The 21,893-nt window shown below is 36.5% G+C and overlaps 3 protein-coding genes across 10 annotated transcripts in view; 2 read left to right on the top strand and 1 right to left on the bottom strand.

Annotated features, from left to right (window-relative positions):
* Positions 1-797: 797 nt before the first annotated feature.
* Positions 798-11,918, bottom strand: ccdc124 (coiled-coil domain containing 124). Its single transcript, XM_051903575.1, has 5 exons — positions 11,790-11,918; positions 9,563-9,734; positions 4,374-4,557; positions 3,364-3,469; positions 798-1,760 (listed from the first exon to the last, which is right to left on the bottom strand). Exons 2-5 carry the CDS (start codon positions 9,719-9,721, stop codon positions 1,559-1,561), a joined length of 651 nt encoding a protein of 216 aa, XP_051759535.1. The 5' UTR covers positions 9,722-9,734; positions 11,790-11,918; the 3' UTR covers positions 798-1,558.
* Positions 11,919-12,911: 993 nt separating this feature from the next.
* On the top strand, positions 12,912-20,894 carry slc5a5 (solute carrier family 5 member 5). Its single transcript, XM_051903568.1, has 16 exons — positions 12,912-13,116; positions 13,301-13,721; positions 14,078-14,143; positions 14,336-14,387; positions 14,547-14,614; positions 15,289-15,443; positions 15,541-15,681; positions 15,838-15,967; positions 16,073-16,161; positions 16,234-16,346; positions 17,223-17,293; positions 17,384-17,470; positions 17,558-17,760; positions 17,884-17,978; positions 18,083-18,168; positions 19,818-20,894. Exons 2-16 carry the CDS (start codon positions 13,368-13,370, stop codon positions 19,944-19,946), a joined length of 1,839 nt encoding a protein of 612 aa, XP_051759528.1. The 5' UTR covers positions 12,912-13,116; positions 13,301-13,367; the 3' UTR covers positions 19,947-20,894.
* A 251-nt stretch (positions 20,895-21,145) lies between these two features.
* Positions 21,146-21,893, top strand: part of jak3 (Janus kinase 3 (a protein tyrosine kinase, leukocyte)) — a 128,318-nt gene continuing 127,570 nt past the window's right edge. For 4 of the 8 annotated variants that reach the window (XM_051903545.1, XM_051903544.1, XM_051903541.1 and 1 more), the window contains exon 1: positions 21,154-21,427. The gene's annotated coding sequence lies outside the window, so the exon portion shown is untranslated. Of the gene's footprint in view, positions 21,428-21,893 lie in introns of all 8 variants that reach the window. The other 4 variants (XM_051903547.1, XM_051903548.1, XM_051903549.1 and 1 more) reach the window with 3 other exon arrangements.

The following is a 21,893-nucleotide window of genomic DNA, read 5'->3' as shown; positions in this document are numbered from 1 at the left end:
ATTTTTAACCATTAAATAAAAATTAAGTGATATTAGTAAAATTAAATACAAATAAATAAAATATTTGATAAAATAAAATATAAAACTTATAAAATTAAATATCATTAAATAAAATAACACAAAATATATGTTTTTAAAATGAAATAATTTAATATAGGTAAATAATGTAATGTATAAAATGCTTATCTATATAACAAGGTTTGCAAGGGTTGTAAAGTTAACCTTGGAAACAGTGTTGCCAAGTCTTGGGCTACTGTTGCCGCGGGTTGTTTGTCATGTCAGCAACCTCAAATAACATGATATTTAGCCCTTGTAATGCGAATTTTACTAGGGAAACCCCACCAAAACTGCGATTTTTACCGGGGGACCCCCTCAAAATGCAATTGGGCTAGTTTTAAGTAGCTATTGGGTGGGTTTTGCTGTGAAAACCTGGCAACCATGCTTGTAAAGCTAGCCTAAATTAATCTGCAACTCATTACTTAGCTAGTTTAGGACCAAAGGTAGTTTGTGGTTCTCAGTTTCCCTTCAGGACATTCAGGAAAAGTATTTGTTTGATCAATTTTGCTTACCATAACTTGGGCATCAGGATTGAATGATTCAGCTTGATAAATGCAGTCAACACTCCAATATTTGTAAAAGAGGAATGAACTAGGGTTAGTCAAAACAGACACCTTCAACTTCTTCCTGAAAAATAAATAAAATGAGAGACCAAAAAAGAAAGCAAACTACAGCTATTCCATTGACTGACTATTCCATTTCTTTCAAAGAAAATTAGAATAAAAAAAAATCAGCAAATGTAATATTAGCTCTTTCTTTTTTATTTTATTTTTTTTCCAAGAGCCACAGAGAGTGTTTGTCCTCCTCCACAGATGCAACACTAGGGGTGTTAACACTACTTGACACGTGTGTATGGGAATCCAATGGCTATTAGTCCATTCTCCTTTGGAATGTGGAGACATTGTTCCAAGGTCCAAAGTGCAGTTTCAAAACAAAGAGCCACTGATGTAAGATCAATCAACAAAAAGAAATCCCTAACATAGTTATCATCTTAACTTAGGGCAATTATTAGATCACCATTCTCTTCTCCATAAATATCAGACCAGAAGCTGAACCCTAAAGATCTTCACACAGACACTAAATTAAAAAATAAAAACTTGCTTCAGGTTAACCACACTCATGTGCCGCATATTAGATGGAGACATTAATAAATGAGCTTGACACTGCTGCAGTAAAACAACTTAAGTGGAAGAAATGTGCTAGCTGAGAAAAATCCACTCTGCGTTCACTCCAAACCAAAACTAAAAACTTCCCGGCAGCTCTTGATAGGCCGTGGTTTAGCAGATAAGCAAATTAGGTTGTATGCTGTTCACACATCATGAGATATTTATTGAAGAATTAGTTAAATAATCCAAGTTTGTCTAGGAGTTCAAGAGGTGAGGGGTGTGAATAGGTCAGCAGTTAATGTGCTAATTTTGTGTGTCCAAATTAATCATGGTGCCTTTTTTGTATTCATTAGGATCTGCATCGAGGATCAGTCTTTAAGTGCCATTGTGTTGGTTTACTTGGAGTTGTAGGAGGCCACGCGTTGGTTGAGGGGGTTTTCCGGAGACTTCGTCCACTCCTTCTTGAGCTGCTGTTTTAGCTGGGAAAGTCGCATATTGGGGTTCTCCATTTTAAGGCGCGCCATATTTGCTTCTTCAAATGCAGCGAAGGCGGCTTTCATACGACGCTCAGGGTGTCGATCCAGGTCTTCCTTAGTGCTGAAGAACAGCAAAAACGAGAAAGGCAGTAAACAGATTATTAAGTTGATACTAGTAAAATCTATTGAATGTGTTAAATTATGTTCAAAGTCTTTCCTTCCTGTGGAAGTGGAGCCCAGAGAGAAGCCACAAGAGTTTACGTTAAAGTAAATGCCAGATACAGTTTATTGTGCAACCAAAATCAGAACAATAACCAGAAAAATGTTATGTATAATGTGGGACTTTTAATTATTAACAAGCCTGATATACTCTAGGACTCTTTTGAAATGTATATGCTATATTACTTCCAGCTGCTTATTCAAAAAGTTAAAGGCACAATATGTATTTTTTTCGCCGCTAGGGGTCGGTAAACTCTTCAAAACAATAACAAAGGCGTAGATTGATGACGCAATGAATGAGCGTGGAATCATGGAACTTGTCGTCATGCCGATGGATCTAATAATGTTTATGGGGAAATAATGTTTATGGATGAGTGAATGCATTTTTTTTAACATCACTGTGGTATAAAGCAAGGCGTGGCCGAGAATCGTGGGCACAATTGCTAATGAGAGACAGATATCAGTGCCATACGAGACTTCCAGGGGATATAAAGGAATGAGGACATTTTATTCTACTGGAATACCTGCAAGTGCTGAAATACTACTCAAACAGGTCAGTTTATTTGACGAATTAAAATTGTGAGGTAACACAGCGCTGTTTCACTTGGTCTAATGTTACGCTATCATACAATACATTTGCTTACCTGTCTAATAACGTGCAAGAGCGGCGTCTCTGTCAAGTCGAAGTTTATCACAAGGCTCGGGAACGCCACGCCGATATTGATCCTCGTTTTATTTCTCCTTTTGTCCCAAAGTTTGCTTGCCGTGGTCCATAATGTTTGAATTAAACAACAACAGCGTTCCGCTAGACGTTACGCAGTCGTCTGTGTCTGTTGCCATGGCTACTTTGCCGTACAAGCGGAAACCAGGGATAACGCAGATATTACGTCATTGACAGACAACAAGTGACAAGGGAGGGACGGGCACTATTTAAAATTGTGAATTTCTCTGAATTTACAAATTCTTGGAAACATTTAGGATAATGTAAGCACACAGCTGAACGAAATATATAACACTGCGCAAGTGGTTTTTGGATATTTTAATATAAAAATCTTACATATTGTGTCTTTAAGGGAGATAAAATATGCATTCTTACATCCATCTACAAACCATAAAGTAAACACTCTTATAAATCATCAACAGTAAATCATAAGCATTCGTTTGGTATAAATGCGCAGAATTAATTGATTGAGAACTGCTCTGAAAGCGTGCCCTCAAATTAAAGAGCTCTTAAAATGGTAATTAAGCCTTTTGTTGTACATTGAAGATATTTAAAACTTTTAATCACCATAAATTTGATAATGAATTTAAGACTTTTTAAGAACCCACAGAGACCCTGACAGCAACACTCTAAAGCAAAACAAACTGCAAAATATGGGTACTGTGACTCTTACAAATGTAGACTTTTTTTTAATATTTGTATAATGTTTGTAGAACAACAGAGTCTCCCAATTACTCATTTTTAAAAACGTATATAAAACATATTTCTCCAGAAAGCAGGATACCTGAGAACTGCAATGGCATCCTCTATGGTTCGGGCCTCCACCGTGCCTTCTTCTGGAACTATCCGATTGATGTTCTCCTCAAGCGGCATATCCAAGTGGGTTTTCTCTGTAGATTTAAAAGGACACATTAGACTAAATGAGGAAACTGAAAAATTTAAAACAATGAAACAATATAGACACACAAAAATAAGTGCAACATCTGGCTGTCATTCAGGTATGCACACCTTGCTCAGAGGTCTACAAAACATTTACATTGCACTCAGTGTGAACAGTCTGGGTAAGAATTTTGACAAGGAATCCAATTTATTTTGTTGTGTGACTGTGAATAGGGTTGAATATCAGCATGAAATGAAAATTCACCCTATTTATTTTTTAAAATATTTTATTGATCTTACTGTGAACAATTCACCCATGCAATGTTTAATCTTTTTGACCTTGATCTTCTGGTAAAAGCGAAAGACTTGTGACGTATGTCGGATTTCTCCAATCATTTAGTCCGTTTCACTAACAATAAACCACGGTATCAAATATATATACACACACACACACACACACACACACACACACACACACACACATATATATACACATTTGATACCGTGATTGGAGAAGTCCGACATTTGTCACAAGTCTATCGCTTTTACCAGAAGATCAGAAGATGCGTGCGTGCGTGTGTGTGTATATGTGTATATTATATATATATATATACACACATACACATACATATACACACACACACACACACACACGCACCCTCTGATCTTCTGGTAAAAGCGATAGACTTGTGACGCATGTCGGACTTGCCAATCATGGCATCGAATGTGTACGTGTGTGTGTATATATACACACAATTTGTGTGTTTTTATGCTTATTAGAATGTCATGGCTTTGGCTTATGCAATTGTAAAAGCACTGGAAATCATTCACTTATGAGGTTTTGTGATGTTTAGGATGTTCCCTACGTAGGAAGCCCTGCACATTTTGGAGTTATTGGATTGGATATGGACTTACCTTTTTCCTTGGTTTCCTTAACATTTTGCCCTTTTTGTAGGTTCTCCTCAATCTGGGCTCGAGTCACTTTACTGGGGGCTTCTTTTGTCTGTTTACCCTTTATCATGGCATCTTCTTCCTCAAGGAGCCTTTGCTTTTCTCTCTTCCTCTCCAGAGCCTCCAAACGCTTCTTCTCCTTATCATCCTGTACACACACGCGCACACACACTCTTTTAAATTACAACTGGACCGATGTTATCGAGGCAGCCTGATGGTCATTAAGCAAATGTAAGTGTAAACTGCAGAGCAGAGTAAAGAAATTAGAGATGCCTCCTGCCCGCTCAGAGTCACTCTGTGTCAGCACGGCCGGTAAGTAATGGTTACTAGGATCAGACATGGTCTTAACTGTCCACATCCTAACCACCCAGCCACCGTCCTGTTGATAACATCCCCAGAAATGGTGACACAACAGTAAGGAGATACGCATAATGAGATGACACCTTCAGATGTCGAGCAGAGGCTGAAATGTCATTCGCGTGACACAGATAAGACGCACGGCAGGCCGTGCTTAAGAGCAAACCAAGATACCCTCCTCTCTCTTGACATTCTCACATATCTACTGGTGATAAATTATATTCGCCAAGCCCGATCTAACAGTCCGAGACGGTGGCTGATCTTTAGAAGATGTAAAGGATAAATCAGTGTGTTTCCAGTGCAGGTGAGTTTGCGCAAACACACAAAGCGGCCCCAGTGACATAGGGTATAATTAGCAGAATGGATGCAGTAGGATAACAGCGGCGTGGGTCTGATAGGCCGCCGGGGATCAGATGGCAGCGATGGGAGGAAACAGGAGGAAAGGAACAGGGTGTGAGGAGCTCCTAAACAGAGTGTCTTACCAAGTAGGCTGGCACATCATGCCAGCATTGCTGACGCACACTACATATGCCAACACCGGCTAAATAATATATGAAACAGAGGCAGGAGAGAGCCGGGGAGGGTGAAAAGGCACCAATGGCCTGCAAAGACTGCTTTTCAAATATTTAGACTACCAAAATATCTTCTAATAATAATTAATATATTTAATCTATATCAGCCCAAAAAACATATCAAAATAGGTAAACAGGATTTAAATTTATATGGCACTTTGCTATAAGCTTGTTTCAAAAAATATTTAACAAAAATTAATTTGAGAACTGGGTCAATATGATGCAATGCAGCTTGCAAATGTGTTAAAGGGATAGTTCACCCGAAAATGAAATTATTCTGCAATCATTTACTCAATTTCATGTCGTTCCAATCCTGTATGACTTTCTTTCTTTCTGCAGGCAGATATTCTTGAAGATATATTGAAAAATGTTTAACTGTTTTTTCCATACAATGAAAATCAATGGGGTCCAAAGCAACACTGTACAAAAAACGTAGACATTTTTCAAAATATCTTCTTTTGTATTCCACAGAAAAAAGAAAAACATACAGGTTTGGAATGACATGAAGTTGAGTAAATGATGACTGAATATTTTCTTTTTTGGGTGAACACTGATAAAAATGATTCTGTGGTGAAGTAAATACTACAGAAAAAACAAATGTAATTTCTACATGAAAAAGTTAGTTCAGACAAAAACAAAGTAAATTCTATATTAGTACTCAATTCAAGCTTGTAGAAATTACAGCCTAAATATCAAAGATATTTAAATTAAGTAAAACCTACTCAACTTTTCCGATACTGGTGTTCCTATCATGCACTGTGGCATGAATAATTAATAAGGTTGATTTATTTTTTTATTTTTTTTTGCTGTTTTCCAGCGGTATTTACACTGTTTTATCATTGCTTATGTTGTTAGGTCTAGTGATTTTGTGACATCTGGAGTTCATTTTCTACTCAAAATGGCACATTTACACTCAAAAATGATCTATCGAATGTTACGTTATTGTGTATTGTGTACCAAGTATTGTGTACTAAGTCTCTGTGTTCAGGTGAGTGCTGCATTCTTCTATTATGTAGATATAGTGTCTACACGATATTTATTGCATTAACTACTTAGAAGTTTCAGTAAAGCATACACTTTAAAAGCATGGATTAATTCAATGTTATTATTTGAGTAAAAAGTTATTTTGTTAAAATTTACTTAATTAAGTTAAGAACATTTTACTTAATTCTATATGTAAAATTAAAGGGGACCTATAATGCCCCTTTTACAAGATGTAATATAAGTCTCTGGTGTCCCCAGAATGTGTCTGTGAAGTTTCAGCTCAAAATACCCCACAGATCATTTATTATAGCTTGTCAAATTTGCCCCTATTTGGGTGTGAGCAAAAACACGCCTTTTTTATGTGTGTCCCTTTAAATGCAAATGAGCTGCTGCTCCCGGCTCCCTTTCCAGAAGAGGCGGAGCTTTAACAGCTCACGCTTCGGTTGCTCAACAACAACAAAGCTGGAGAATCTCACGCAGCCAAAATGACAATCATCAGTAACGGTGTTCAGCCTTACATTGTTCAAACCGGAGTCGGACACTGATGGAGAGACTCAGGAAGAAGTTACAACTTTTAGAATCGAACTGGACGTTCCTGCTGTGGAGTTGATTCAACTCATCGACTAGCATGTGCCGTCATGGTAATCTTTTGTGCAAATCCAGTGTTGAATTGACCCTCGTTAGTGAAGCAATCTGCCATAAAATGACAGCATGGCAACAACACTTTATGTAAATTTTGGGGTTTGTGATGTCACCAACCCAGGAAGAAGCTTGTTGTTATGTGTTTCTATGGCAAAACTATCAATGCCTAAATGAATCTGCAGCAGTCAGGTGGTACAGTATTCACGTGGTACAAGTAGGAGTTTTGCACCCCTGCTCTAAACATTTATTACATGTGTTAACATGTGGATCATTTGCAATCTGGTCTGCTGACACTTAACATGGCATAAACAATAGCTTTGAAGACATAATAACCAACCAAATCACTCCATATCAGTCACAACATTCGCCCATGGACCTCATCAGGCCTCAAAATCAAGCTCCATTACTGACAACGAACACTCATCAATATGCGGCATAACTGATAGAGGATATCAGAACTTCCGTGACGGTGTTACTTTAACCCAGTCGGCTTCGGCTTTCATTTTATTCGTGGGGAACTCATTTCCTGAGCAACCCTAAACCTGGCTTGCAATGTATTAATCTATTGTGTGCTACTCAGACTCACATGTCTGCAGCTTTAGCGAGGAAGACAGCTGTGTCATTTAGATACAAGATTAGCAGCCAACTACGAGAATGTTAGACAACATAACATGGAAAACATGGGCGCGGTGGGAATCAATTTTCTGCATTCAGTAAAGAACTCAAAAACATTTCTATATAATAAAGTCAATTAGGAGCAAAGGGGCCAAAGTTTGTGTGGTTAGCATGGGTAGTGTTAGCTCCTAATGGTAGATGCTATAACTATACTGTACCATTATATGAGCAAAAAGCATCTTGCCACTTACATTTTTGTTGGTGAATTTCCTTTAGAATTTTTCTTTAGCAAGGATGCAATAACTTAATCAAATGTGTATAATGACATAATGACAGTAATGCTATTTCTGTTATGACAACTCTCAGAGTGTTTGGCATGGTAATGGATATGACAGCGTTGGTATGTTTGGTCTTGGAGGATAGTATGGGACTTGCTACTGCCAATATATACACAACATGCTGCTGCTATACATTATTGCATACATGAATTTCCTGTAGCAGATCTATACAGGTGGAGCTGGGGAAGGCGGAGGGTTTCTGAAAGCTGCTATAGCAAATGCTAACCAAGGATGCGTCCGAAATCGGCCACTATACCCTTAAAAAGGGCAGTATTTGAGGGGACAGCCATTTGTAGTGGTGCCCGAAACAATAGTGGACGTTACCAAGTGCACTCATTCAATCCCACAATGCACCGCAATAACGAGTGTACAACCGATGTACACTCAATGGCTAGAGAATACCCATAATGAAGATGGCGCCTGCAGCTGAATCTTCTATCCATCCACTTCCCAATGTGGCTCCAGCGTAATATCATACAGGTGTAAATTCATTTTTACTTGATTATTAAATTGCTTGATTAAGGTTTATACATGCTAGTTTTCATGACAGAGCTCAAGATATATTTTTTCATTACTACTGGAGCTGCTAAGTTTCAAATGATTATTAAACAGCAAGCACAAACTATGCAAAAGCGACAGCCCTTCCGGCGCACTCAGTGTCTGAACTTGTTTTCATTCACTCCTTTAAGTGGACTATATTAGTGGCCTAATGTAGGGAATAGTAAATAAGGGTATAGGGGTGATTTTGAACACAGTACAAGTATTTGAGCAGCAAGCTTATTGGCTACTGATACATCAGTAACCAATCAGCTGTGCCCTATAGAGAATGATGTGATTACAAGCAGATTGAGTTAAGGACCTATCAGCCTGCGCCATCTAGAGTTTCATGACAGAACTTTGTATTTATAATGTTACTAAATATTTATTTTTCCAAGTAAATACTTCTCTATTATATTTATAATATAATAGATTTTCTATTCATCAAAGAATCTTGAAAAAAAAATCTTAAATTATATTAAATATTAATAATATTCATAATATTTCACATTACTGTTTTCACAGTATTTTTGATCAAATAAATGCAGCCTGAGCATAAGAGCCTTTTTTGAAAACATCTTACTGACCTCAAACAGTAGTGTATAAATGCCAAATATATCAAAATAGATATTTTTACAGTGACCATTTTTATTCTGAAGAACTCAAAAGTGTGAAATGGACTTATATTTTTCTGTATCTCCTGCCTTTGATGTCATAGTTTAAGATATTCGTACAGTGCCATTAGCCAACTATTATTATCATGGCGTCATTTTCCTGTGGCTTCTAATGGATAGCAATCTCTCTCCAGGTACCACTGACTACTTTGATTAGGACAAACTATTTCACTGTCAAACAACTTAAAATGATCGGAGGAACAGTCTGTAGAGAGGAAGATCTTTACTGCCATCTTGTGTTTATTCTATACTCTGTCTGTATGGAAGGCACTGTTGTTCAGTATATCTCTTATTTCATAGATGTACTGCCAACTAGGTGTAGATGTTGTGACAAAAATCTAATGACAGTAATGGTACATTTCAAAAAAATCCCAAAAGCAGATCACTTTCCCTGCTCTGAAGGACATATGTAATTAATCCAAAATTACTCCTACCCTCCTCTGCTCTTTCTTCATGACATGTTTGTCGTTATCTTGCCAGAGCGCGTCCTCCAGCTCCTTCTGTTTGCGTGCATCCTCGACTGCTTTGGCCTCAGCCTTCCGGGCCCTCGCCGTGGCCGATTTGGAATTCTCGCCCTGGAATTTCTTCGGCATTCCTGGGACTTCCCTACGGAGATAAGGTAGAGATGAGATGATGACTAGTTGAAAGTGACAGAATATGTGCTGAGATCACAAAGGACATTAAAGGGGGGTATAATGCTATTTCATGTATTCTGACTTATTTACAATGTTAAAGAGTTGGATTCTCATGCTAAACATGGCCAAAGTTTCAAAACATGAGTTGGACGGAGTATTTCTGTGCCAAAAATACTCTTCCAAATCCTCATAAACTTTGCGGTCTTTTTTTCGAGTATGGGGCTGTGTGACGTCAACAGGGGCGGAATTCCTTGTACGGGCACTTCTCCCAGAAGAGCGCGCGCGCACACGTTGACCAGAGCGAGAGAGCAAGAACACGCCTATCAACGCCCGTTCGGCTTTACGGAAGTCGTCGGCAGCGCTGCACAGGTCACAGGACTTCACGAAATCAACAATGTCACCAAAGAAGTGTGTTTTTGGTTGTGAGGGAAAGATAACCTTGCTTCCCAAAGAACCCAGCGTTAAGTGGAGCTGAGAGTTTTGTGCTCACGCATTACATTGATGCGCTCTTGATATTTGTTATTAAAATAACCATAGAAACTGATAGTTGCAATCACTTTTTTATTGGTTAAAATGAATGGAGAGTATCTCGTGTTTTTCCGTGGCTGCTCGAGCCCTCAGGATCAGCGCTTATGGTTTCATTAACAAGGCCCAGTTCTACGCTGGATTTACAGATCGTTTGAAACTGAAAGACGGAACGGTCACAGCGATAATGATCCCGGTCATGAGTCGGAACCGCAGGTGGTGAGTAAAACTGCTTCAAATGTCTGTTTTGTTGGCAATAGGCGCCTAATAATTCATTATTCATCATTCACTATATGCTATATTCATTATAGTGATTCAAAAGTTATCCAGGGATAATGCGATTGTGTTATGTGTGTGTTTAAATACATTTGTTTAGCTGACCATTGATAGCTTGCAGACGATCGCTACGCAAAAGCTGCGCGTGCTCGTCACTCTTTAGCTCCGCTCACACGACACGCGTCCAGGCACTCGGCTGTTTTCGGAAAGACTCGGTACAGCGTATCGTGTCTTTTATAAATATGATAAAACTTAAGACATTTTGGAGATATGAAGGATGCACTACTACTCTATAGGTACTCAAGATTAACATGAGATTGGCAGAAACTGTGTGCGATACCCCCCTTTAATGTGTAGTGTTACACATACTAATGAGAAAGAAAAAAACTAAACACATGGAAAACATGACCTGACTGAGGCTGAATAACAGAATTTATTTAGGACTAGATGTTATTGGGCTCTCTATTGGGCCCTTGTTCTCGCAGTATTAACATAATCTGGTATTACTGGAGTTACTAGAGCATTAAACTCTAAATATTTTTACAGCTCTTCCAAAAGAGACTGCGAATACAAGGTAGACGTTAAAATATGTGTCCACTTTTTCTTAATCACCTTTATTCTAATGTTATTTACAAGATATTTTCGATATGTAAACTAGAAGTTTCCTCACGCAGCGGTAATGGCAAACAGAGATACGTGAGGAAGCCCATAGGAGTATGTTAAATCGTAAATATATGCCATATATATATATTAAATCGTTTATGTTTAAACAATTATAAATATAGTTATGCTATATATAGCATAATTATAATATAAATACATATTTATATTTTATATTAATTTAATATTTTAATTCAAGTTATCATAAATCATACACCTGTTCCTGATTTTTTTGATGTTCTGACAGCACACGTATCATCTGACATGTCTCGTAGCTAGAAGATTTAATTATATTATATTTCCTAAAATAAAGTGTCGTATAGGGAAAATTCTGGAACTTTAGTCACATTTTAATTGTACTTTTTCTTTTCAGAAACCTTCTCGTTAGCATCTTTGCTAATCACTCTGATTTCAGAGAGTGACAGTATTCATGTTTAAGCTTGTATCCGATCCTATCATCTGAACAATGAAAGAAGATCTAGACGGGTGCATCTTAAATATCTCATTTTATTAATAGAAGTCATTTTCAGGCACCGAATCTAATATATAATGTAATAGCACCAACCTTTTCCTGCGCCGGGATGTTGTTCACCCTTCTTCTCAAGCTGCTGCGCCACAGTCGAAGCGGTTCATTTAGCGCCCTCTGGAGGCTCGACGGTCAGTCAACTACACACAATACGGTAAACAGCGAACGCCATGCTTACATGTGGCCCGTTTTTCAATACTCAACAGGTACAGAAAAATCGATATACATGTGATACCACACGATACCATCCAGAGTCACTCTGTAACTTAGCAGTCTATTTGCTCTTTAACCAGTAAACAGTGGGGTTCAAATAAGTCACGAGAAAGTCTTCAATGTTATGGAAATCTAATTATTGCTGTGTGCAGGCTAGCTGTTATTCTTATTCTATTTTCCATTCTTTTCTCACTTGATGTATATTTATTTTATTATATTATGAGTAGCTATAACAAACTTAATTTGAATTTCAGGATTTTTGTATTTCAGGACTTGTTATCGAGCATGATTTGAGAATCAAAGAGCATCTAGTGCTTCAGCAGAATCAAGGAAATCACACCTTTATGTGACAATTCTCACACTACAAATGTTTTCACATGGTCAGTTTTACATATTTGTTTGATTAGTGATATTAGACATTAAAAAAAGAAAGAAACTCATTGTATGGTATGGTACTTATTATGGTACTTTGCTTAATATATTTAATGATAACCATATTCTCATATATCATTGTATTTGGGTCAATGACGAGATGAGTCATTTTTTTGATTAACAGTGATAATTGATTACCACATAATCTCATTGTTAACACTTAATAAAACTTCAAAATTAATTATATCTCCATTATGTTTTTTTACACTTTTAAAAACCTTATTCGTCAATGACCCATTTATATGATACTCAAAGGTATGACAAAGAATATGATGGAATCACATGTCAGTGTCCAAAAAAGCAATACTAAGGTACATTTTGTTACTTTTTGTTCAGTCCATATTCAATCAGTCAGAGTAATGAAAATATTAAATGATGAATGTTTTAAGATTTAAACAAAAAGTAAGGAAAGAATCTGTGGTGTCAAATGACTCCGCCTCTGCTATGTCAATCACAATATACTCCTCCCTCCACATATTACATTAATTCCGAATTCCCCTCCCATCAGACAGCCTTTGATTATCCAAATTATCAGCCCAGAAAAATAAATCTACCTCTACTTGAAAGAATGCTCATTCACTTTCCACACTGGTCAGTGATAGTGACCATATCTTGAAACCAGTACTGTTTTCTATGCTGTATGAGTTGATTACATGTTGGCCTGTGGAATTTGATCTTTTTCATACACTCAGAAACTCAGTTTGCATTGTTTTGGTCAAAGGTAAGTTGTTTTTTAAATATTGTATAAAAGATTATTTTCTATTTTATTTTGTACTCAATCAGTTCATCTGCTCTTACCTTAAATGACACTGTGCACTGCATGAGCCCTAATCTTTTGAAAGTCAAGAGAACATAACAGCGGGTGGATTGAGAATGCATTGTGATTTCTGAGTTTGTTGTTACAGCTGACAGTCTCTTGAAGAGAAGGACTCTACTCATTTAGGCTCTGGCAGAGTCTAAACAGAGGACACTATGGCTTCAGACTCAGACAACTTGGGCTTCTGTTTGGTGGACTATGCAGTATTTGCTGCAATGCTGGGGGTATCGGTGGCCATCGGGCTATTCCAGTCTCTGAGAAAGACCCAGGGTCGCTCGAACGTGGACAACTTCTTCACAGGGGGCAGGGGTTTCTCTGCTGTGCCGGTTGGACTGTCGCTCTGTGCCAGCTTTATGTCAGCTGTCCAAGTGCTCGGTGTGCCATCAGAGGCATATTTATATGGCTTTAAGTTCCTCTATATGTGCTTGGGACAAGCCCTCAACTCCCTTATTACTGCAGTTGTGTTTGTTCCTGTGTTTTATCGTCTCAAAATCACCAGTGCACATCAGGTTTGGATTTTGTCCATTTCTCTCTTTAGTAGTTTTGCAATATAATTATATATATGCACACTCTAAATTCACAATATATATATATGATTTGCATATCATGAGTTGCATTGAATTTCACCTCAGTAATGTGAGGACGAGTAATTTCTCTGTAGTATGTGATAAAAAGAAACATAATATACAGTGGAGTCCAAAAATTTTGAATTTCCTTGTATTTTTTTCTAATTTAACATGCATTTTCCAAATAATAATTTTAATGCATTTCATTTTCTTAGTATGTTCCCCTAATAAGCTTTTATATACTTTTGGACCCCACTGTTTTTTCATGTGTGTGTGTGTGAAATGTACTTGTGTGCCAGTATTTAGGAATGAGGTTTGGCAGAGGGATGCAGCTCTTGGGAAGTTTGCAGTTCATTGTAGCGACAGTAAGATAAATTAATATAATCATAAAAAATATATATTTTAATACTATTAAAGCAGTACCATGAAATTAAAATGCTGATCAATAAAGCCTTGAATCTTATCTGTATACTTGTAATTCCAATATTTAGTTAAATATTGTTAATACATAAAATATGTACTTAAATACTGCTGATATTGTTTTGTTCTTCCTGTAGCTTCTCTACACTGGAATAGTGATCTTTGCTCCTGCAGTCATCTTGAATCAGGGTAAGAGAAATAAACGGATTTCCTCTTTTTAAAACTGAATTACTCTCATTTTCTTGGCTTCAGTCGTTACAAATCCATCAGCGGATCCCTTATGACTGGTTGAAAGTTATGTTTGGTTTTGCCCTTTCTTATCAAACTTTTCTTCTTTTCTGAATCAAGCCACAGGCCTAAATATGTGGGCGTCTCTTTTCTCAACTGGACTCATCTGCACATTTTACACAACAGTGGTAGGGAGTGTTGTGAAATCTTGCCTGATCTGAATAATACAAATACTGGTGTCCAGTCTTTTCTTTATTGGTGCACTATTTAGACCCTTTTAAAGGGTTAGTTTACCTAAAAATGAAAATTCGGTCATTAATTACTCACCCTCATGTCGTTCCAAACCCATAAGACCCATAAGTCGTTAATCTTTAAAAAAAAAAAAAAAATTGCACTTGCATCTCTTCATAAAATTGAAGTTAAACCGGTCACATGGACTACTTTAATGATGTCTTTACTAACTTTCTGGGCCTTGAAAGTGGTAGTTGCATAGGCTGTTAATGGAGGGACAGAACGCTCTCAGATTTCATTAAAAAGATCTTCATTTGTGTTCAGAAAAAGAAAGAAAAGTCTTACAGGTTTGGAACGACGTGAGTAATTAATGACAGAATTTTCATTTTTGGGTGAATTAACCCTTTAATGTGATCAAATATTTCTCATAAATTGTGTGTATAGTCGGCAAAAGTGATGCTCGGAGGGAATATTTGTTTTAAAAGGGTGAAGATGTAAATTTTCCTAGGCTGGACATCACTTTTGGCCTGTATATGATTTGTGTGTATGCATTTGAATGATTAATTAGTAAAAGTTGCATGACTGTAATTTTTTTTGTTTGTGAATGTAAAGTGTTTCTGTTTTCCTGCAGGGTGGTATAAAGGCTGTAATCTGGACAGATGTGTTTCAGATTGTAGTCATGCTCTCTGGGTTCATTGCGGTTTTCATTCAGGGCACCATATTGGCAGGAGGGCCTGCCAGAGTTTTGGAAATCGCCAACAATGGATCTCGCATCAATTTTAATGAGTATGAACAATAAATGTTTTGAAATGTGTTAAATTCTCAAATTAATTAAATGTTTATTTAGTGTTCTTCTGTTGCTGATTCTCTCTGTGTGTTACAGTTTTGCCTTAGACCCTCAGAGGCGGTACTCGTTCTGGAGTTTCACAGTGGGCGGCACAATGGTCTGGTTATCCATGTATGGAGCCAATCAGGCCCAAGTACAGCGTTACATATCATGCAGGACTGAGAAACAAGCCCAACTGTAAGAGAATAAATAAGTAAAATCGGTCTAAAATAACCTAAATTTAGTTTTGTTTGGCATTAAATATCTCCTAATAATGATTGTTGAGTGACTCACATATTTTCTGCTACTGCTCACTGAGATACAGATCCACTGAGTGTCACTCTTGTGCTGCAGGGCGCTGCTGGTTAATCAGGTGGGTCTGTGTCTGATTGTGAGCAGTGCAGCCACCTGTGGCATTGTGATGTTTGCTTTATACTCCAACTGTGACCCACTGAAGACTGGCAGAATATCTGCACCTGACCAGGTAAAGTAATACATACATGAACAGAATTAACTGTACTTAATGTATACTACTAATCACTATTACATTTTAAACAAAACAATTGTTTTTTTCTCTTTATTTTCACAGTACATGCCGTATTTGGTTTTGGACATTTTCCGGAATCATCCAGGCTTCCCGGGTCTTTTTCTAGCCTGTGCCTACAGTGGAACTTTAAGGTGCTTGAAATCTTCAGTGAGGTGTTGTTTACTGATACAAATATAATAAACCACCTGCTTCTTTTTCCACAGTACTGTCTCCACCAGCATTAATGCCATGGCAGCTGTTACTATGGAGGATGTAATGAAGCCGTGGCTAATCACTGTTTCGCAGAGAAAACAGCTCTTGCTCTCCAAGTCATTATGTAGGGTCAAAAGTCTCTTCTTCTTTCCTGTCGTGCAAGCAAACAGAGAGTCTTCTTAAATAGATTAAACTTCCTCAAAAGTGCATGCAATTGTTTACTTGACCATATAGACCATCAACTAAATCTTGCTTTTCATTTAATTACAGATAAAATTAATTTTTTGAAATTAGGGGGAAATATTTCATACACACACACACACACAGAGATACATATATACATTTATACATTATATATATATATATAATTATATAATGTTGGTATTTGTTTGCTGCATGTAATATATGCTATGTATTTAAAATTAAGGGAAAAATGAAAAATGATTATTTAAATATATTTATATAATACTAATATATACATATATTAAAATATATATAATATTATAATATATAATATTTAATGTTATATTATATATATTATATTATAATATTAATACCTATTATATATTATTAATATATTATGATATTATTATTATATATATTATATAATATTTATATTTTTAATATTGTTATATTTTATAAAGTATATTATTATATTTTAATTATATTAATCTATAAAATATAACATTAGTATTTGTTTGCTGCCTTTAATATATGCTGATTTTAATAAAAATATACTTAATTGTCATAAAAATAATGTCACAATCAATAACAAGTATAAAAATGTCTAATTTCCTAATGATATATTTTTTATTTAATTCTATCTTAATTTAAATTAATGTTAGATTTGTAATGCATTAAAATGACACAATTGGTGAGATGAACTAAGAAACCATGATGCGATTCTGCAAATATCTGATGATATCAACCTGATAATGTTAATAAATATAACTACAGTGTCAACTAATGTCATTATTGTTTGTTTAAATTTGTAAAACAGCTCTGTTGTACGGGCTTGGCTGCATTACAATGGCTGCGCTCTCCTCTCTGCTGGACTGGGGAGTCCTTCAGGTGTGAACTACTGTGATTTCAAGCAGGCTATATTTCAGTCTATGTGTCTGTGCTCTAACCAGCTTTAACTTTTAACTCTAATAACCTCAGGGTTCGTTCACAGTCATGGGTGTAGTGAACGGTCCACTGCTGGGAGCCTTTGTGCTGGGCATGTTTGTTCCAGCCACAAATAAACCGGTAAGACTCCATAAAAATCACTGTCGTGTCCACCATATATTATTCTATCCCTCATTTAATAGCCATGCAATATTTCTCACACTATAGGGGGTGTTCTCAGGTGTGGCTGTGGGTTTCTGTTTGTCTCTATGGCTTGCTGTTGGAAGCACAATCTATCCTCCAACACCACAAATTATGGGTGTTTTACCCACTAGTGCTGATCGCTGTCTAACAACTAATGCAACACTTAACAGCACCACGGTAGTCGCTAAATCCTCTATCGTGGCATCATCAGTCCCCCAGGATTATGGGTAAGATTGTAGAAGTTGTATCACATTTTATATTGACCAAAATTGCATAGCACTGTGACTTTAATTACTTGTGGAAATACAGCACAAGAGTTAAGTTTTCTTTTTCCAACTAAATTCATGCAGCTTTCAAAATATCTATTCAATATCCTACCTGTACTTCGGAGCCCTGTCAACTAGTGCAGTCATACTAGTAGGTGTGGTGGTTAGCTACATTACAGGTGAGAGGAACTCACTTACAGTATTGTTAACAGTAATTAAAACCAATGAAAATGTCTACAGATGTTACTTTATCTTCAAACGAATATGTGCTGAATTTTTGTAGGACCCACCAAGAAGGATTCTATCAGCCCTGGTTTATTACGGTGGAACTTGGAACAAAAGACCTGCGATGTGTCCTGTCATAACTTGGTAAGTTACATGGCAGTAGCAGTTCATTTACTTTCACTTGCAGCTCAGTTCTTACCACATGAAATCCAGTGATATTTTAATATTATTGAAATAAAATTATGGTATTTATTAGGGCTGGGTAAAAATATAGATTTCTCGATTTTAATCGATTCTCATTTTTACAAACCGATGTCGATTCTTAAATCCCAAGAATCGATTAGTCTATCCTGTTTTCAGTTGATGAATGAACAGAACATTGTAGCATTCCTCCCATCCAATAAATCGCAACAATCTTTGTGCTTTGTTCCTTTTGATATGAAACAAAAGCTGTGTCCGAAATCGAATACTTCTTTACTATATAGTGTGTGAAAAACCATACAGAGAAGTATGTCCGAATTCATAGTATTCGAAAAACATTAGGCGAAAAGTCCCCGGATGACCTACTACTTATGGTAAGATTCTGGTGTGAACATTCAATGGACACTTTGCTATCCCATGAGGCCACGGGAGAGGATTTATGAATGGAAGAGAAGCGGCAGAACGACACACACATGAACCGATCATCTCCTCCGCTTTAATACCAGTTACAGCGTGAAATAAGCATGAATGAACATCTGAAGGTACGTTAAAAGATACAGTACAACTTACCGAAATCCATATCATGTCACGTGTAGTCTCTCAACCGCGGAAAGACTTCAATAAAACAGCTTGTAAACAGGGTTGCCAGGTTTTCACAGGAAAACCCGCCCAATTGCTACTCAAAACTAGCCCAATTACACTTCAGGGGGTCCCCCAGTAAAAATCGTGTTCTGGGGGGTAAAATTCGCATTTTAGGCGGGGTTCTCCTGGTAAAATTCGCAATCCAAGGGCTAAATATCATATTATTTGGGGTCAACCTGAGGCAACAATGTTAAAGTAGCCCAGTTCCGCTGGAAAACCACGAACTTGGCAACACTGCTTGTAAACAATGTCACGTAACGTCACATTTACCTCAGGAAAACCATATTCAGTGACCATAAACTCGTTAGTCAGTTCTGATAAACATATGCACCATATTACATATTCATTATAATTTTAATGTTCTTCAATATTTAATGCATGTTTGAATAAATCAGTTATGACAGCCATGATTTAAATGTTTATATTTCAAAAAACAAATTAAAATAGAAACATGATTGTGTAATTCTAAAGTTAGTATTATAACTTTATTTATTATTAAAAAAAATCCTAGAGTGTAATTTAAGTGTTTGTATATAATAAGTCAATTTTAACCTTCAATATTATAGTAATGTAGTACCAACTGACTCCCATGTATAGTTACAGCATTAGTTGAGAATCGAAATCGAAAGCTTGTGAATAGAAATCTAATCGAATCGTGAAATTTGTTATTAATACCCAGCCTTAGTATTTATTAATATTTTGAATTAGCTTTTATTTTTATATTTTTAGTTTATTTCAATTTCAGTTTTAGTAATTTTGTTATGTGCTTTTGTCATTTTTATTTTTATTATTTTTATTTCAGTTAGTTGCAACATTTCTAATTATTTTGGTTAAGTTTAGTTTAAGTGTTTCATCTTTTATTTCTGCTTTATTTCAGTTAACGCAAACAATTTTTAATAGTTTTAGTTAACAATACCAACACTGCTGAAATCATATTCTTGTCTTTGCAGAATGAAACTACGACACACAATCCCACCGAAATCCTTCTCAGTCCAAAAGAACTATTTTCCACTGCTGATAAACAAGTTGTTTTACTGAACAAAGGTGAAGTTAAGACAGGTTCAGCATCCGCTTTGTAAAATCAAACAAAAAAATGTCAGGTTTCAAACAAAATTTTCAAGAAATAATGCAGATTAATTCAAATTAAAATGACTTCTTGTAGAAGAACAACTGTGGCTGTGCACAATAAAATGCTAAAGACACAGCTTCACTAGTTATCATCATGCAAGGTACATTCTGCACAGTCTCGCATATCAAATATGTCAAAGCCATACTGATTTGGTTATCTTCCTTTTTGATTGGCATTACTGAATACCTGACCATCACCACCTGATTCAAAGGATGATTCTTTGCTCTATATAACAATAGTGCTTTCTTTCATAGTACAAAATCACGCACAATACGTTTCTGTTCATCAACACACACCTGCATCGCACCTGTTTGTCAGTTCACTTTCATTCCTAGCCAAGTTTAGAAGAGAAGAGAGCATAAGCACGCACACTAAAGTGATTTGAAATTTGTTTAATTAACAGAATGCTTTTAATGGAGATATATCAAGATGATCCAATAACTCTTTAAAAGTATGTATGATTATTAGCGTGAATTAATTAAGAGAATATGTAGCCCAAATTGTTACACACTATAAAGATCCATTTTATTGACCATGCTACAATAGATTTCAACTACACCATACTACCTACAATATAAGAATTACTCATTTCATTTGTTTTTTGGCAGACAGGAATATTCTTTCTGTCTAAACCTATAAAACAAGGCTCATTAACAGGATATTAATTCCTCAGCATTTCTAGTGCCATTACCTAGAAAAGACATCTGAATGTGCCCTAAAAAGCCCTAGAAGTCTCCAGAATCAACTGTTTCAGTGTTTATGTATTGAATGATGTTGGCTGTATAATTCATGCATATTTTGAATATGTGTATCATTTGTTACCAGTATCTCAAGAGATGAGCTGTAGAATGATGGAGTGCCCCTGTCACATTCACAATAAACTGAAATGGCAACACTACTATCAGGTGCACATGTTTTCTGATTAAAATTGTTTAAATGAAAGTTTCATATGCCACTGGGTTGTAGCAGGCCAAACGGAAGAAAACCTACTCAGTTTTTCTCTGCAGGCGGAAATAACAAACCCGCCGCACACTAGCAGAGAAAGAGGAAACCACAGTTTCAGTCTTCCCACGTAAAGAAAGCAAGAACCCCATCAGCTCCAGCAAACACCCTCCCTCTCTTTCACTCCTATAAATACAATATTCTTGCACTTCATAATATGCAGGGGTGGACCTGGTGTCAATTTATGGCTTGGTCACAGGTCTAGAAACAGATGTCAGATGAGGCCGACCAGTGAAGAAACACCCAAGTGGTGTCGATCTTGCTAAAGCAGTCTGGAAATGAGGTGCTTTTGCGGTTTGTCTCTTGCCGGAAATGTCTTATTTGATCCCTCCCACTAAATGAGAGGCTCACAACAGCTAAGCCCGAGTTATATTTACGCAGCTCATCACATCAACATGAACAAATCATCAATGTTTCTTCTTAAATAAGGTAACACCTCTTAGTTGTCTTAATTCGTATCGTATTATGAAAAATAAAACTTTGTAACTTTACCATTTCAAAGAATATGTCAGTGTAAGTCATGTGACTACTAATGAAATATACATTTTGTCAGTGTGGCGTTGTATGTTTCATGTTTGCTTGTTTGTATTATTGTTATTGTGTTATTGGAATATGAATAGATGTTTTTTGTGTAATAGGATGTTCCACTGCAATATTTAACAGCCGATGACATTATCGAAACCAAACCAAACCAAACTTGTGTAACCTAGCCTTAACTTAAAATCCTTAATATATATCAAATCCTTTACTGTTAGTGGCTTAATACTCAAAAGCTCTTGGAAAACACCCATGAACTTGTTTGTTACGGAAAGTACAGATTAGTTTACATGAGAACGATGAGCTCACTTCTGTCATGGGTATGACCACCATGGTTCCAAGAACTGGTGTTAGCAAT

Source organism: Ctenopharyngodon idella, chromosome 8 (genome assembly GCF_019924925.1).
Source record: "Ctenopharyngodon idella isolate HZGC_01 chromosome 8, HZGC01, whole genome shotgun sequence".
Taxonomy (NCBI): Eukaryota; Metazoa; Chordata; class Actinopteri; order Cypriniformes; family Xenocyprididae; genus Ctenopharyngodon; species Ctenopharyngodon idella.
This window is presented reverse-complemented; position numbering and strand designations above follow the sequence as displayed.

Coding starts and splice junctions, on each gene's coding strand:
- ccdc124 (XM_051903575.1), bottom strand. CDS start 9,721: ATGCCGAAGAAATTCCAGGGCGAGAATTCCAAATCGGCCACGGCGAGG. Junction 3,470..4,373: donor TAAGGAAACCAAGGAAAAAG/GTAAGTCCATAT, acceptor TTAAATCTACAG/AGAAAACCCACTTGGATATG. Junction 1,761..3,363: donor GATGCCATTGCAGTTCTCAG/GTATCCTGCTTT, acceptor GCTGTTCTTCAG/CACTAAGGAAGACCTGGATC.
- slc5a5 (XM_051903568.1), top strand. CDS start 13,368: ATGGCTTCAGACTCAGACAACTTGGGCTTCTGTTTGGTGGACTATGCA. Junction 14,144..14,335: donor TGCAGTTCATTGTAGCGACA/GTAAGATAAATT, acceptor TTCTTCCTGTAG/CTTCTCTACACTGGAATAGT. Junction 17,471..17,557: donor TTCCAGCCACAAATAAACCG/GTAAGACTCCAT, acceptor CTCACACTATAG/GGGGTGTTCTCAGGTGTGGC.